This window comes from Poromitra crassiceps, assembly GCF_964638095.1.
Source record: "Poromitra crassiceps genome assembly, chromosome: 12".
NCBI classification, from domain to species: Eukaryota; Metazoa; Chordata; class Actinopteri; order Beryciformes; family Melamphaidae; genus Poromitra; species Poromitra crassiceps.
The window spans coordinates 23832588-23847097 of NC_139632.1; the positions used below are offsets into that span (position 1 = coordinate 23832588).

Here is a 14510-nt window from a genome sequence, read left to right on the forward strand (position 1 = left end):
GACTCAGGGTTCACACTTACCACACTTTTTTCATCAACATAGCATGTAGGCACATGGACAATACATAAGCATATTACATACTATGAACATAATACACAAACTTGCATAAATAAGATTTAGAAAAAAGACGGGGGGAAAGACTTGTCTTTGCGTTTTGTTCGGTAGAGATTGCCAGATTCGATCTTTCACACTACAGTGTTTACACCGACTTGTAAATTACCTTCTTGTCTTCCCTAACAAATGCTCTGTCCTCTCTCATAGGTGTTGATACCCATCTCCCTTTTTGTGTCAATCGAGATTGTGAAGATCTGCCAAGTGTACTTCATCCACCAGGACATGGATCTGTACGACGAGGAGACGGACTCTCACCTGCAGTGCAGGGCTCTTAATATCACTGAGGATCTTGGCCAGATGCAATACATCTTCTCTGACAAGACAGGCACCCTGACCGAGAACAAGATGGTGTTCAGACGCTGCACTGTGGCTGGCGTGGAGTACTCGCATGATGCCAACGGTGAGGCGAGCCAGCACACACGACAAAAGCAACATTGTTTCCTTTGACTTTCCATTGAGTTAGTATTTGATTATGACTCGTGTTTGTGTGCTTCCCAGCCAGAAGACTTGCTATGTACCAAGAGGTGGATTCTGAGGAGGAAGAGTGTACGTCCCACGGTGGCACGCTGCCCAGGCGGGACAGCGTGACTAGCCACCAGAGCGCCCGGGTGGTGCTGCGCTCTCAGAGCACCAAGTCCCACCGCAGGACGGGCAGCAGGGCTGAGGCCAAGCGAGCCAGCATCCTGTCCAAGCACACAGCCTTCAGCAGCCCCATGGTCAGTCGGAGTCACTGTCCTCTCCTCACCTCACCTCATGCTATCGGCTGTCCGCTTTCCACACTAGGTCCCTTACTGACCAAAGCTTTTCTGTTCCGCAGGAGAAAGATATCACCCCCGACCCTCAGCTCTTAGACAAAGTCAACGAATGCAGCAGCCAGATGGACTTCATGCGTTTCCACCGCCAGCCCATGTCCCAGCTGCCCTCTGACCTCTCTGATGTCATCGACTTCTTCATCGCTCTCACCATCTGCAACACCGTGGTGGTTTCCTCCCCAAACCAGCCCAGGCAGAAGGTAAACCTTGCCCCAGTCTAACCTCCTTCAGGTCAATAAGACCCCGTCCCAGTAGGAACTCCTATGTGAATTTCTCAGGGTTTGCACAAGAGGAGTGATTTTTTTCTTTTCTTTTTCTTTTTCTTTTTAAATCCCCCCCTGCTGTCCCGTTCGTTGCTAGCACATGCTTCCTCAGATACATGTACAGTCACCAGCCACTTCTTTTTGCCTGACGTCACCGACAGGATCACGCTATTGCCCCCAGTTCCCCTCCCCCTGAACAGGTGCCCCGACCGACGCAGGCGCAGACACTGTTGCTAATTCACAGCGCTGTCGCTCTAAGGTGTATCTAAATAAATTTGGCAAATTTTCTGTATGAAAAGGCAATCTTGCAAGCTGACACAGTCGTAAAGGAGGTTGGAGTAACAAAACAAACAAACAAAAATGCACATGGGTGTGGCTTGGTTTCATTATGGCCAATTAGAGGAGCTGATTTCTATCCCTTTACATACCAGTGCGCCAGCGTTAGAGCGAAGTCACAATTTCCCAATGTCAGACATTTGAACGGCTGTACAAGGCGCGCTTTTCACAGGAGGAAATGGACCTGCTCGTCCGTTATTTTCAAAGCTGTGCAATAAAAAACATGAACAATTTCAACTGTGTTTCAGTTATGTTTGTCATGCACCTTAATATACTCACTAGAGAACCAGCTCCATGGCCAAACGGTCCCTCATCTCTCATGTGGCCGGGCCTCTCCCCCGGCCTCTCCAGCCTTCCTAATCGGCACATGCAGCTCTGCCTCTCTGCGTCTTACATCCGATTTAACAGGCATGTCTTACTGAACATGAGTGACCCTGATTTATCTCTCTCTTGTTTTTGTCTCTTCTGTTTGTCTCTTATCTTTCATGTGGTGCACTGCATAGTGCATAGTGCATAGTGCATAGCCACAAGTGTTGTGTTTAGATAGTTTGTTAAATGGGAGTGTTTAATTGACATTACACGTTACATGAAATTGCCAATTCACTTGCGCTCTTGGGCACAGCTTAGTCGCTTAGCGCCAGCACACAATTAGAGACCCTAGTTTTGAACTTGGTGGATCCCCTACAGATCTGGACACATCATCCCTCAATAGTAGTCTCCCAAACAACTCCAGTAATAGGTGGTTGGTAGCACATTCAGAAAGCACTTCCAACATGCGGGCATGCTCCCAAGTGTGGCTATAAAACAAGATGAATGCCAGGGCATGCTAGGATCCAGCAGAGAAAAATATTATAACTTCCAGATACGGAGAAAAACATTGTGACTAATCCTACTGACATCCTTCCAAATCATGAGGAACTTCGTCACATGGACTTTTTAAATGTCGCCCCCCCCCCCCTTCCCCAGCCTGGGAGTAATTTCCATCTCCAGGCAAATAATTCCATGTAGTGAATGTTATTTTCTTTGACTGTTCTTCCTATAATTGCACAATCTGGAAAACATAGACTCCAAAATACTCCTTAAGGCTTCTTTTCCTTCACTGTTTTCGAGCCTGTACCTTTAGTGGGCTCCAGTCCGAGTTGGGCATCCGTGTTTTGTTTTGTTTTGTGTGAACCTTGGTGTGGTTGTCCTGTTGGGACTCGGAGGTGAACCCGGGTGTGGTTGTCCTGTTGGGACTCAGAGGTGATATCCTTTCCTGGCCACACTGTGTGCAACAGCTCGCTGTCCTGCCAGTCAGTGGCACAGCATCCCTGCACATTAAACGTGATAAAGTGACACAATATTTATGTCTTCTGTGTTTCTGTTTGAAGGTTATCTGATAGTGTGGGAGGAAATGTTAATGTGTGCAAAAATACTGGCTTTGATACAGTATCCTTTCTCTTTTCATTTTTCTCTCTTTTTTTTTTTTATTGTTTGTGCTTTTTTGTGTCCTTTGTGCCACTGTAATTGTTCACGTTTGATGATGATGCCCTTGTGGCTGAGCCTGGCCCTGCACCCAAATGATTTATATGTGAGAACTGTGGCTCCTGCGGGCAGGAGAGCAGAAAGTGAGTCACGCTCTCTGTTGTTGTACTGTACCACCTTGGAATAAAGGATTGGCTACAGGATGATACCCAGGAGGTCTGAACGCATGTAGTCAACTCTACTACTGTATCATAACTGTATACATTCTGTGTACATACCATAGCTTTGTTGTTGTTCTTGTTTTTTTTAGATTATTTTTCATTAGGCAGTTTAAAGTTAAGGGAGACAGGCAAGACTGGGACAGAGAGAGAGGGTATGACATGCGACAAAGGTCCTGGGCTGGATTTGAACCCGTGATACACACTTGATATATGCAGTTTCCTGCGTCGGTCATGCACGTCCTATCTAATTTAAAGCTACACGTCTGCTCCAAACGGACGGCGGATACATGAGGCAGCCATCATGCACACGCGAGCGAGCACGTAGGTAAAAGCAAGTACATCTCTGGCTTTAGCCTTAGACCAGCGAGCCACCGGGACGCCCCTGAAGTATACGTTTGAAAATAAGTTCTACTACTTGGTGCTGAGGGGCGTTATTGTTTTGTGTCCTCCAGGTGCGGATGAGGTTTGAGCTCAAGTCCCCGGTGAAGACCATCGAGGACTTCATCAAACGCTTCACCCCCAGCCGGCTGACCTCGGGCTCCAACAGCAGCAGCTCCTCCAGCCTCATCACCAACCGCTCCTCCAACAGGGGGTGCTCCAGCGTGCTGTCCTCCCCCTCGGCAGAGAGCACCCTCACCAAGCTGGACGAGGAGCAGCCGGGTGGGGACCTGGACCATGCCTTCAGCCCCGTCCCACCCTGCTACGAGGGCAAGGCCTGTGCGCTGGAGGAGGGAGAGCTGCGCTACGAGGCCGAGTCGCCCGACGAGGCCGCGCTGGTCTACGCCGCCAGGGCCTACAAGTGCTCGCTGGTGGGCCGCCTGCCCGACCAGGTGACGGTGGAGCTGCCCCACGTGGGGAAGCTGAGCTTTGAGCTGCTGCACACGCTGGGCTTCGACTCCACCAGGAAACGCATGTCTGTGGTGGTCAGACACCCCCTCACAGACCAGATCACTGTCTACACCAAAGGAGCAGACTCTGTCATCATGGACCTCATCAAACCCCCTGCCACAGGTAGGCAATTTACAGGGAAATGCTCTTTTATACATTGGCTACAGTTTAGCCATTCTCAAATTGTAGTCTGTTTTATTTTTTATTTCTCAGTTTTTCTCCCATTTTCTCCACAATAGAGGGTATGCACCACCAGAACACGCCCCCTCAGTCGGGACCGAGTGGCAAAACCTATGGGCAAAAGATTCGGCAGGTTCCTCTCTGTTGTTTGGAGCAGCAGGTGTCATTTATCTAGGGTGATTACTGCATTCAAACTGAATGTTGCTGCCACTCATTGGGCGTGGCCACGCAGTGACTTCTGCCTCTGTGACATCACGTGCATACCCTCTATAGAGAGGCAAAGTGGAATGTCACTTCCTGCTTCAGCACTGTACCAGAGATTTTCATCTGCCATTTATTTTCCCATAGACATTTCGTAAAATGCTTATAAAATAGTTGTACTTCGTCGAACCAAATGGTTCAGCTAACGCTATAATCTGGAGAGACCATAGAACATGTCACTCGGATCAAAACTATAAAAACATCGAAAAAATATTTTCTTTAAACCTTTTTAAACCTTTTTAACGTTTTGGTCCCAGTGAAATGTTATACAATCTCTCCTGTTTCTAAATATATCTGTACCGTTTGGTTTGAACCAGTAAAACTATTTTTATACGCATTTTACAAAATGTGTAGGGTTAAAATAAATGGTGGATGAAAATCTCTGGTACAGTGCATGAAGTAGGCGGTCACTTTGCCTCTCTATTGTACTTGGCCAATTCCCCTGCTGTCCCCGGTCATTGCTCCACCCCTTGTACCGATCCGATCTGGGGAGAGCCCTAGACCAGCACATGCTTCCTCCGATACATGTGCAGTCGCCAGCCACTTCCTTTCACCTGACAGCGAGGCGTTTCACCAGCAGGACGTAGTGTGTGGGAGGATCACGCTATCTCCTCCCCCTGCCAATTGAGCCCGAGTCTCCGCGGTGGTAGGCGAGTGCTTTTACCTCTACACTACCCTCCAAATGGTAGTGCTTTTTTCATTTGATAGGAATTGCTGATAACATGGTGCACCTATCAGGAATCTCATCGACACCGCTGTGTTAACTCAATCTTACGATGCGGTTGGGAGTGCTGTATGTCCAGTGCTGTATCACGTACCGGCTCACCTGCTGTCCAGACTTAATTCTCCACTAGAATTGATGAATCGTGGCTGTGAACCTGAGATTGGCTACAAATCACTGGATGTAATCTTCACATGGCACAGAGGCTTACTGGACATGTTAACAAATAGAGGACATTTTCACTTAGCGCCGCTCAATCTCAAATGATTAATTACTTTCATTTCTGGCTGCTACAGTTTTTTTGTGTGAAAAAGCGCATGGTCATGCTGCGATAACCCCTGTTCAAAAAGGTTCTGCAGCGTCTGTGGACAGCACTTTGCCTGAGCGCTGGACAGCACTTTGCCTGAGCGCTGCCATTGGCCGTGGACTAACACGCCCGCACAGGGACGTGTGCTTTGTCTTTACGGAGCACCTCACGGTTTCACCTTTTCCCCCCCTCATGTTTTCCACTGATGTAAAGGTGTAAACTCGTCTTATATAATAGCTTGTATTTTTAGAGCGGAGAGACTCAATGCCTACCTTCATTGGTCCCTTAAAAAGGCATCCTGCTCCCTTGAGCGTTTTCTGTTAACCACTACAATCTAAAAAACCTTGTTCCTTACTCTTAAAGATCTTTAAGCGTCCTAATGGCAAAGGTGTACCAGGCCGTTAGTATTCCAGTCACACAAAGCGCTACAGAAGCGCTTTTCACTAATGCTTTGTACACAGTCACCAGACATCTGTCCAGGAGTGCTTAGCTTAGCGAGGCCTGTTCTGGCCTCCAGATTGAAAGCTTGCCCCAACAATAAGAAAGTGTTGAAAATCCATCCTGGTTGAGGTTCTCACCACACGCTGCAACAGAGAGATGGTTAAAATGGACTAAACTGATGTTGTGGCCACACATTAAAATCTCTGATGTTGTCTTTCTTACACAAACTCACCATGATTTAGTCATATTTATGTGTTTAGTTTCTGCCAGTTATTTGGTGTCTGTAAAAGCCGAATTCATTGAATTACCTTGTTTTGTTTATATTCATATTTTATCCAGCTTATTTTTGAATGCCCCGCTGTAAAATAATTATGGGTACAAGGTCCGGTATAACGTGACTTGATTGTTGCAGCTTGCACATTTCCTCGTTAAAACCCCGACGCTGGGGGGGGGGGGGGGGGGGGGAGATGCTTGTCACAATAAATAAGACTCGTTTGATGACTTATTATCACATCCGCTATTTCTGTTGCTCTTTGAAATACTCCGGATATTTATCGACGAGACTTTTGCCAAGCTGGACCTGCTTTGCTATGTTCGCCTGCAGCTTTGAAACATTGTTTACAGACTGGTGTCAGCAACGTAACGGTGTGGGGGGGGGGGATTACACCGGAAGAAGCACACACCTAAGGCATCATGGCATAAGGTGGATAGGTTTATGTTTTGATTGGCTGAATCGGTGTTTATTCAATTATTAAAATGTGAGGCTATTTTGGGAGTAATGCCATTTTAAATGTCCTCTATAGATTCATGTCTTAGCTGTCACTGTATGCCATTTTCAGTCTTTTTTTTTGTTTGATTAAAATTGACACTACAGCACTCACTGGAACAGAGAGCGGGATGGCTCCTTCGGGACAGTTCACACCCCCAGTCTTACACCCCCCTCCCCAGAGACAGACACACACACACACACACACACACACACACACACACACACACACACACACACACACACACACCTACCTACCATGTGTCTCATTTGACTGGCTAGCAGCAGCTCTAAGGCTGGCTACTTTGTTTTACCATTGGCTAAAAGCAGCCAATTGGAGTGCAGTATGAGTTGGGGCTCCTCATAATAACCTGGGCCTCTATAATGGCTCCATTCAGGCCATGAGGAAGCCATGGCTGTAATAACAGCACACAGGTAGACATGAGGAAGCCATGGCTGTAATAACAGCACACAGGTAGACATGGGCGGCTTTAGCTCAGGAGGTAGAGCGGGTCGTCCAATGACGCAAGGGTTGGCGGTTCGATCCCCGCTCCCTCCCAGCTGTTAATCGTTGTGTCCCTGGGCAAGACACTTAACCCTCCTTGCCTCGTATGATTGGTATGATTGGTATGAATGTAGACATGAATGGTATGATTGGTATGATTGGTATGAATGTAGACATGAATGATGGTGGTTCGGAGGGGCCGTTGAGCGCCAATGTGTGGCTGCCACGCTTCTAAACCACCGGTACGAATGGTGTGAACGAATAATCATCCTGTGTCAGCGCTTTGAGCCTTGGAAAGGCGCTATATAAATCCAATGATTATTATTATTATTATTATGAGGAAGTCATGGCTGTAATAACAGCACACAGGTAGACATGAGGAAGCCATGGCTGTAATAACAACACACAGGTAGACGACAGGCATTCAGGGCTTTGAAGTTTGTGTGACTGAAGCTATTTGTCATGACGTAATGCCAGGCTCGCTCCAGCCCCAGGGCCAGGGCCAGGACCATGACATAACCGGCCCCTGCTTTAAAGGAAAGTCCACCCTGAAGCAGAACTCATATGTGTTATGTTAATGATCTTTGTATTTCTGTACACAAACAAGTCGACAAAGCTAGAGCCTTTCCCTACCAACAGTACATTTGAGGATATTTGTCTCTTGATGATACCACAGATCCCTGGATTCAGATCTTGGCTCTAGCTTTGGGATGATGATGATGATGATGATGATGATGATGATGATGATTGTTGTTGTTTGTTTATTTAGATTTATTTTTATTATAATGTTTACAAATATTTATTGGGCTTTCCAAAATCACATTATTAACAATACCGTATGTGATTGCTGTTTTAGGGTGGACTTACAAAAACAAACACAGCGTCTGTAAGTCTGTCTGGCCCTAGCAGCTGTTGCTTAGGAATACCTTGTTTTTTTTACAACCAAAGAGCCAAAAGGGTTTCACACACACACACACACACACACACACACACACACCAAGGATGCACAGCAAACGTATAGTCTGCCGAAGTTGTATAGTAGTATACATATAGTCAGAGCTGTTAAATTACCTCAGTATAAGGCAAATGTAAGGCTACCTTACTGTAGTTATAAATACAAATATATATTATGATTTTATCTTTTATCCTCGGGAAGAAGAGAAGAAATGGAGAGAAGAATAACATCTTCACTCATTTGTTTTGTGTTTAAATTTGTACGATTATTTGACAGTTTTGCGTTAATTTCTTCATTCCAGTAAACTAATTCTGCATGGCTGTGTGTGTAGCAGACAGGACACATCAAGCTGCTGTGTTATTAGTGAGAATAGAATGCTGGCAGTCTGAGTGTTGGCTGCTTCATCTGTGTCAGGAGAGTGATAAAGCCAATCTGTTTGTGGACTCTCCCCCTGCCAGGAAGATGTGCCCAACATGCTCGGCCAGAGAGGCACTTCCTCAAGTAGACTGTAAATTATCACAAAGACACGTGCTACTTCAAAATATTTAGGATGTGTATTTATTAATTTATTGAAAAAAAACCCAATATGATTTATGAAAAATCTGGTCTAAATGGCAGATTTAGATGAATTAGGAATATATGATCACATTTTGCTGGATATAGTTGAGACACAGCTATGAGTAACACAAAGACTTCATCAAATACACAGCATGTGGGTTCATTTAGGTGTGAAAGACAGATGGCTTCCATGTGCTTCTTGGAAGAAGCCTTTGGCAATCTGGGGAAATTTGCTAAATCATTTATGCCAGTTCCCTGAAAACATGTCTACTTATCTTGATTATTCTGTCCCTTTTCTCTCTTTTCTTTCTCCTTTTTACCGATAAGATAACTCTAAAGGGAAACGCCAGAAAAAGATTGTCTACAGGACCCAAAATTACCTGAACCTGTATGCTGCAGATGGTCTCCGAACACTGTGCATTGCGAAAAAGGTAATGGAGACCAACAGACCCTACAGAAGTGCTCAACAGATCCCCTCTCTCATTTGACTTGTAATTCAGCAGAAGTAGCAAGGTTGAGAGGATTGATCTCAGTGGCTATTTGGCATGTTGTTTTTGTAGCCCAGCACAGCACAGATGATCACATGGACCTGCCTTCCAAAGTGACATTCTTCGTGACTCAGCTGCAATCTGTGCCACTTTCCCAGGCTGTTAATTTATGCTCTCATAAGCCAGGCTCATTATATCCCTGCTTTAGCTTCCCCTGTGCAAAGCCCGTCAGCACACCGATGTGATAAAACACCTTCTCAAGGTCTCACATACTCCCAAGGACCGCTGTCGCTGAGTCCCCTGCCATGACATGTCTGCAAAGTGGGAGAAGTTTCTCCACCCAAGTTTTTAGTTTTGTTTCTCATACTTTAACAGACGTCTGTGTGTGTTGTGTGTTTGTGTGTGTGTGTGTGTGCGTGCATGTTTGTGCGTGTATCAGATTCTAAGCGAGGAGGAATATGCATGCTGGCTGCAGCGCCATCTGGAGGCTGAGACGGCCATCCAGGGAAGAGAAGACTTGCTCTTCGAGTCGGCCCTGCGGCTGGAGACTAACCTCCAGCTTTTGGGTAATCCTGTTAGGCCTCACATGATGCTGGCATGTTACAGCACACACTACACAGATAGCTGGGATCATACCAACACTCATCTTAGTTTCAATAGAAGCTCCTAGGGCTGGAGATTAGATCTAGTCTGGGATTGGTTATCGACCGTAATATTTTGAAATTCTTCCTGGTCTTAAAGGCTGCATTAGAGTAAAGTGATAAGATTTCTGAACTGATTAAGCTGTTATGGCTGGAATAAAATGAACTATCATTGACTTTTTACCCTCTCATAGCCATATCACTACTGTATTACCAATTACACATTGCTGATTACTACCGGTAATCATCATTACAAAATTTTGAAGTTTTCTTGTGTGTAAATAAATGCCTTATGCATGAATACTCACCCCAAAAATATCGTCACATTGATATTGAGGTATTCAGTCTAAAATATTGTCCAGCCAAGCCCTACTGGCTGGTTCTGTTGGAGGCTCGGTCACAGTGGTGTGTCTTGGCCTGCAGGAGCCACAGGCGTTGAGGACCGGCTGCAGGACGGGGTGCCTGAGACCATCGCCTCGCTGCGGAAGGCGGGGCTGCAGATCTGGGTGCTGACGGGCGACAAGCAGGAGACGGCCGTCAACATCGCTTATGCCTGCAAGCTGCTGGACCCAGAGGAGGAGATCCTGACCCTCAATGCTGATTCTCAGGTGACCCTCACTAGCCACAATGTCGCAAAGTCAGTCAGTATGTATAACCATGGATTGAGATTTACTTTCCACATTTGATAAAGCGATAATTTGATAGACAGGGTTCCCACGGACATGGACAACCTGGAAAATTCATGAAATTTAAAAATGTCATCCAGGCCTGGAAAAGACATGGAATTAGTCAAATCCTTGAAAGTTTTGGAAAAGTAATGGAATTTTCTTGTGTGTAAGGAAATTAATTGTTACAGTAATCTTCCGTGGATAACCTTCCACATAATGTAACATAACGGCACATTACACATAATATTCATATTTCTATGGAAAATGTGTTTTATTTCAATAGCTTCCATGTAATGTGATGCAGTGACTCTCAAGCACTCAATCCAATTAAGAGGTGTGTCCTATTTGTCCAGTGTAGTAATATTTTCTGGTATTGATTCAGAGTCACCGCCTTACATTACATGGAAATTATATTATGGATCCTTTAAAAATCATGGAAAAGTTTGAAATTTCACCCATGAAAATGTGTGGGAATGCTGGATAGAATATTGGCAAATATTCAGTTATTTATTGGCATATATAAAATATTGAAACTAAGTAGTGTGTGCAAATTGTTCCTTATTGCCTATTCAAATGATAGTGGCCCTTCTTTTCCAGCTTTCAGGAAGAAGAAAAAATTCCCCCTTTTCTTTGGAAGGGGGGGGGTGTTTCAGCATAACATACAGTAATCAAATATATCCGTGTTTCCTTTTTATAGTTGGAAAACATTGCTCTCTGTGAAAATAAGGCCAGACATACCGAGCAGTTTTGAGGTCTTTTGAGGACTGAGCATGTTTGAAACTGGGCTGCTGGTTCATCTGGTTGCCAGATGTTGAGTGGGTCAGGTAGTTCAGTATTAAGCAACTGTCCTAACCCTCAGCCCACTCCGTGCCTGTCTCTGAACCAGGAGGCGTGTGCCTTGCTGCTGGAGGAGAGTTTACACTACATCCAGGCCAAATTCCTATGCAGCTCTGCAGACCAAGCTGCCAAGGCCTTCCACAGTGACTTTGCGGCCTTTGAGATCTACCCCTCCTCCTCCTCGTCCCAGCACAGCCCCCTCACAGTGCACCGGCTGGGCCTGGTGATTGACGGCCGCACCCTGGCCTACGCCCTGGATAAGAGCCTGGAGGAGAAGTTTCTGGCTGTTGCGCGGAGCTGCCGCTCGGTGCTCTGCTGCCGCTCCACGCCGCTGCAGAAGAGCATGGTGGTCAAACTGGTGCGAAACAAGCTGAAGGTCATGACCCTGGCCATAGGTATGTACCAGGTCTAGGGATGTCACAATACTAGAATTTCTAACTTCGATACAGTACCCAGGATAATATCGATACTCGATACCATTTTCAATACCATGGGGGGGGGGGGGGGGGGGGGGGTGTTGACAACACATTGAGACATCAAAATAAATGATGAAGACAGATGGATGGACAGACGCACGCTTCTCCATAATATTGGCCCGATGAAACTCATTAAAATCTCTGCACTTCTACAGCAGATTAGCCCTGCTCTACTAGTCATCAGCCATCAGAACACTTTAAGCAATGGTAGGGAGAGAGAAATCAGTAGTATGTTTGATCTTTCATGAAGAGAAAGCACTGCTGGTGGTATCAATACTGTTGCAAATGAGTATTGTATTGATGTTATTTTAGTGTTGGACCGCCTATACACTGTGAAACAATTGTGAAAATGCATGCATCATTCTTAACATCCTTAATGGGATTGCTTTAAGTGTTTAGCCCACTGTCCACCAGATGCGGTACGGCTCTGTCCGGCTCCGGTACCGCCCGTGTTAATAGATTGGCAATACATGACAAATACGCACCTGTTCTAAACTTCCTCAGCAGTCTACAAAGGTCATGAAAAGTTATAGAGTGCTGAGTCTCTTGAGGCGTTTAGAGCGTTGCCTCCTGCAGACCTCAGCATGACCATAATGAACACACTTAAAAAAAAAAGTAAAGAACCATAAACCATAAAGAACCACTTGTCAGGTTTTCACATCACAACCCGGACTAATGCACAGCCTCACCTTCAGCAACTACACACGTATTGGATGTCAGCGTTTTTATGAAGCACCATAGCAAATTGGTGAGGCGCATGCTGCATCCAGCCCCTGCACCTTCTTTCCCATCTATAGATGGTTTTCACAGAATTGTCAGTTCTGTCCTAGGAGTCCTGACAGTCCTGTCCTATTGTACTAGCAAACACTGCAACAGGAAGTGAGCTGGGGTTGCAGGAAGTGAGCTGGGGTTGCAGGAAGTGAGCTGGGGTTGCAATAACAGCAAATAGCATCTGAACTGATTTTAATCAATTTCCCCAAACCTTAGGAGACGGCTGTCTGGACTTGAAGTCTACGTAAACTATTTCAACAATTTTCTTTTTCACAGTCTTCAAGATGCAGCTGTCTCAAATTATAGTTTATAGACTTGTACGGATTTGCTGTGTATTCTGTAAATCTAATTATTATTATATATTACACTTCAAGGTTACCGTAATTTAAAAAAATACGAGGACCTCATATATTTTGGGCTGTTTTGCAAGCTAAATATCCATAATTGAATGAGCAACTACACTATTATCAAATAATAGCTGTTACTGCTCCTACATAGGCAAGCTGAAACCAATTCCCTACAGGCTTGTCTACAAGAATCCTGAATATATTTTTTTGAAAATGCTGTTCAATAATTAATGAACTTGCTCTTATATCCAATCGCCTTTATCATGAAAATTAGCATGGGAAAACTCACTGTAATAGCAGTGAAACTCCCAGGTGTTTTGGTACTAAACGTGGCCATATTTCTCCTGCTGTGGTATCTACAGGATATGAGCTGACTTTCACATTCAGGCTGCAGAGAAGTGCACACTCAGTCTCATACACACACCCTCTGCCCCCTCGCTGTGACTACTGAGTGTAAACAAATTAATTGTATAGTAAGGCACCTTAGTTATTGTACATTTTGGCTTAATGAAGCTGTAGCACAATAGAGGTGACATCAGTATGGCAATGTGACTTATGACTGTCTTTTCCCTATTTACCATTTATTTGTTACTGCTGCACTCAGGAGGATCCCATTTTTGCCCGCCAAGCGCTTTTCTGTCATTGCTGTGTTAGCAGTAATGTAGAGTGGCTTAGTGGGGAAAGATGGGGCCGAACACTGCTTCTCCTAACACTCCTGGGATGATCTTTGTGGACTTGCCTTTTAAGACTCTATAGGGACACCAGGTGATCGAGGAGCTCTACCACCTCCAGCACTTCTTATCTGTTGGCCTCATGGCTTCCTCAGCATCTCAACACCAAGCTTTCAGAGCAGAGAATACTGTATATACGCTCATCCACCAAACACCGCTAACAAGAGTGGAGCGTCCTTCACATACTCTTGTATAGACGGTTTTCACAGAATTGTCAGTCCTGCTCGGCTCCTTCTTCTTCTTCTTCTTTTCTGTCCATAGCAAACACTGCAACAGGAAGTGAGCTGGGGTTCAATTTAGAATGTTTTTGTTGTCAAGTTAAAACTGTCTATACAGAGTTGCCTCTACGATTGGGTTTCTGTATGGCTACATTACAATTTGCCACACTAATTGAGAAAGTTCTGTCCATATCTATTAAAATACACGTCAACGTAAAGATAATAGAGACATGAAATTATTTTTTGTGAGCACATTATGATTACAGTTGCAAAGTGTCCCGTTTAATACATTTCCTTTGTCAAGAATATAGAGTTGAGGAATGATTTCTAAATCAATTACTTAAAACATAATTACTATTATCTTGTATTAGTGAATAATAATGTTATTATAGGGTCTCTGAGTCCTGAAGATTATCCTGCTGAACCCAAATTTGCGCTCCCATAACTTTGTTATAATCAAACAAAGTTATAATGTTATAACATTTTGTTAACCACAGACCTTACTTGATGCATTTAAGTGAAATAAAGAACCAACATGGTG

The 14510-nt window shown here is 44.9% G+C and overlaps 1 protein-coding gene across 1 annotated transcript in view; it reads left to right on the forward strand.

The window, feature by feature from the left end:
• Nucleotides 1-14510, forward strand: part of atp10a (ATPase phospholipid transporting 10A) — a gene marked incomplete at both ends in the record, with an annotated part of 38572 nt that overhangs the window by 13034 nt on the left and 11028 nt on the right. Inside the window, 8 exons of the mRNA XM_083647280.1 lie at nucleotides 262-514; nucleotides 613-830; nucleotides 932-1126; nucleotides 3663-4221; nucleotides 9120-9223; nucleotides 9720-9846; nucleotides 10345-10529; nucleotides 11476-11821. Coding sequence (XP_083503406.1) covers nucleotides 262-514; nucleotides 613-830; nucleotides 932-1126; nucleotides 3663-4221; nucleotides 9120-9223; nucleotides 9720-9846; nucleotides 10345-10529; nucleotides 11476-11821 — 1987 coding nt within the window. The remainder of the gene's footprint in view (nucleotides 1-261; nucleotides 515-612; nucleotides 831-931; nucleotides 1127-3662; nucleotides 4222-9119; nucleotides 9224-9719; nucleotides 9847-10344; nucleotides 10530-11475; nucleotides 11822-14510) is intronic.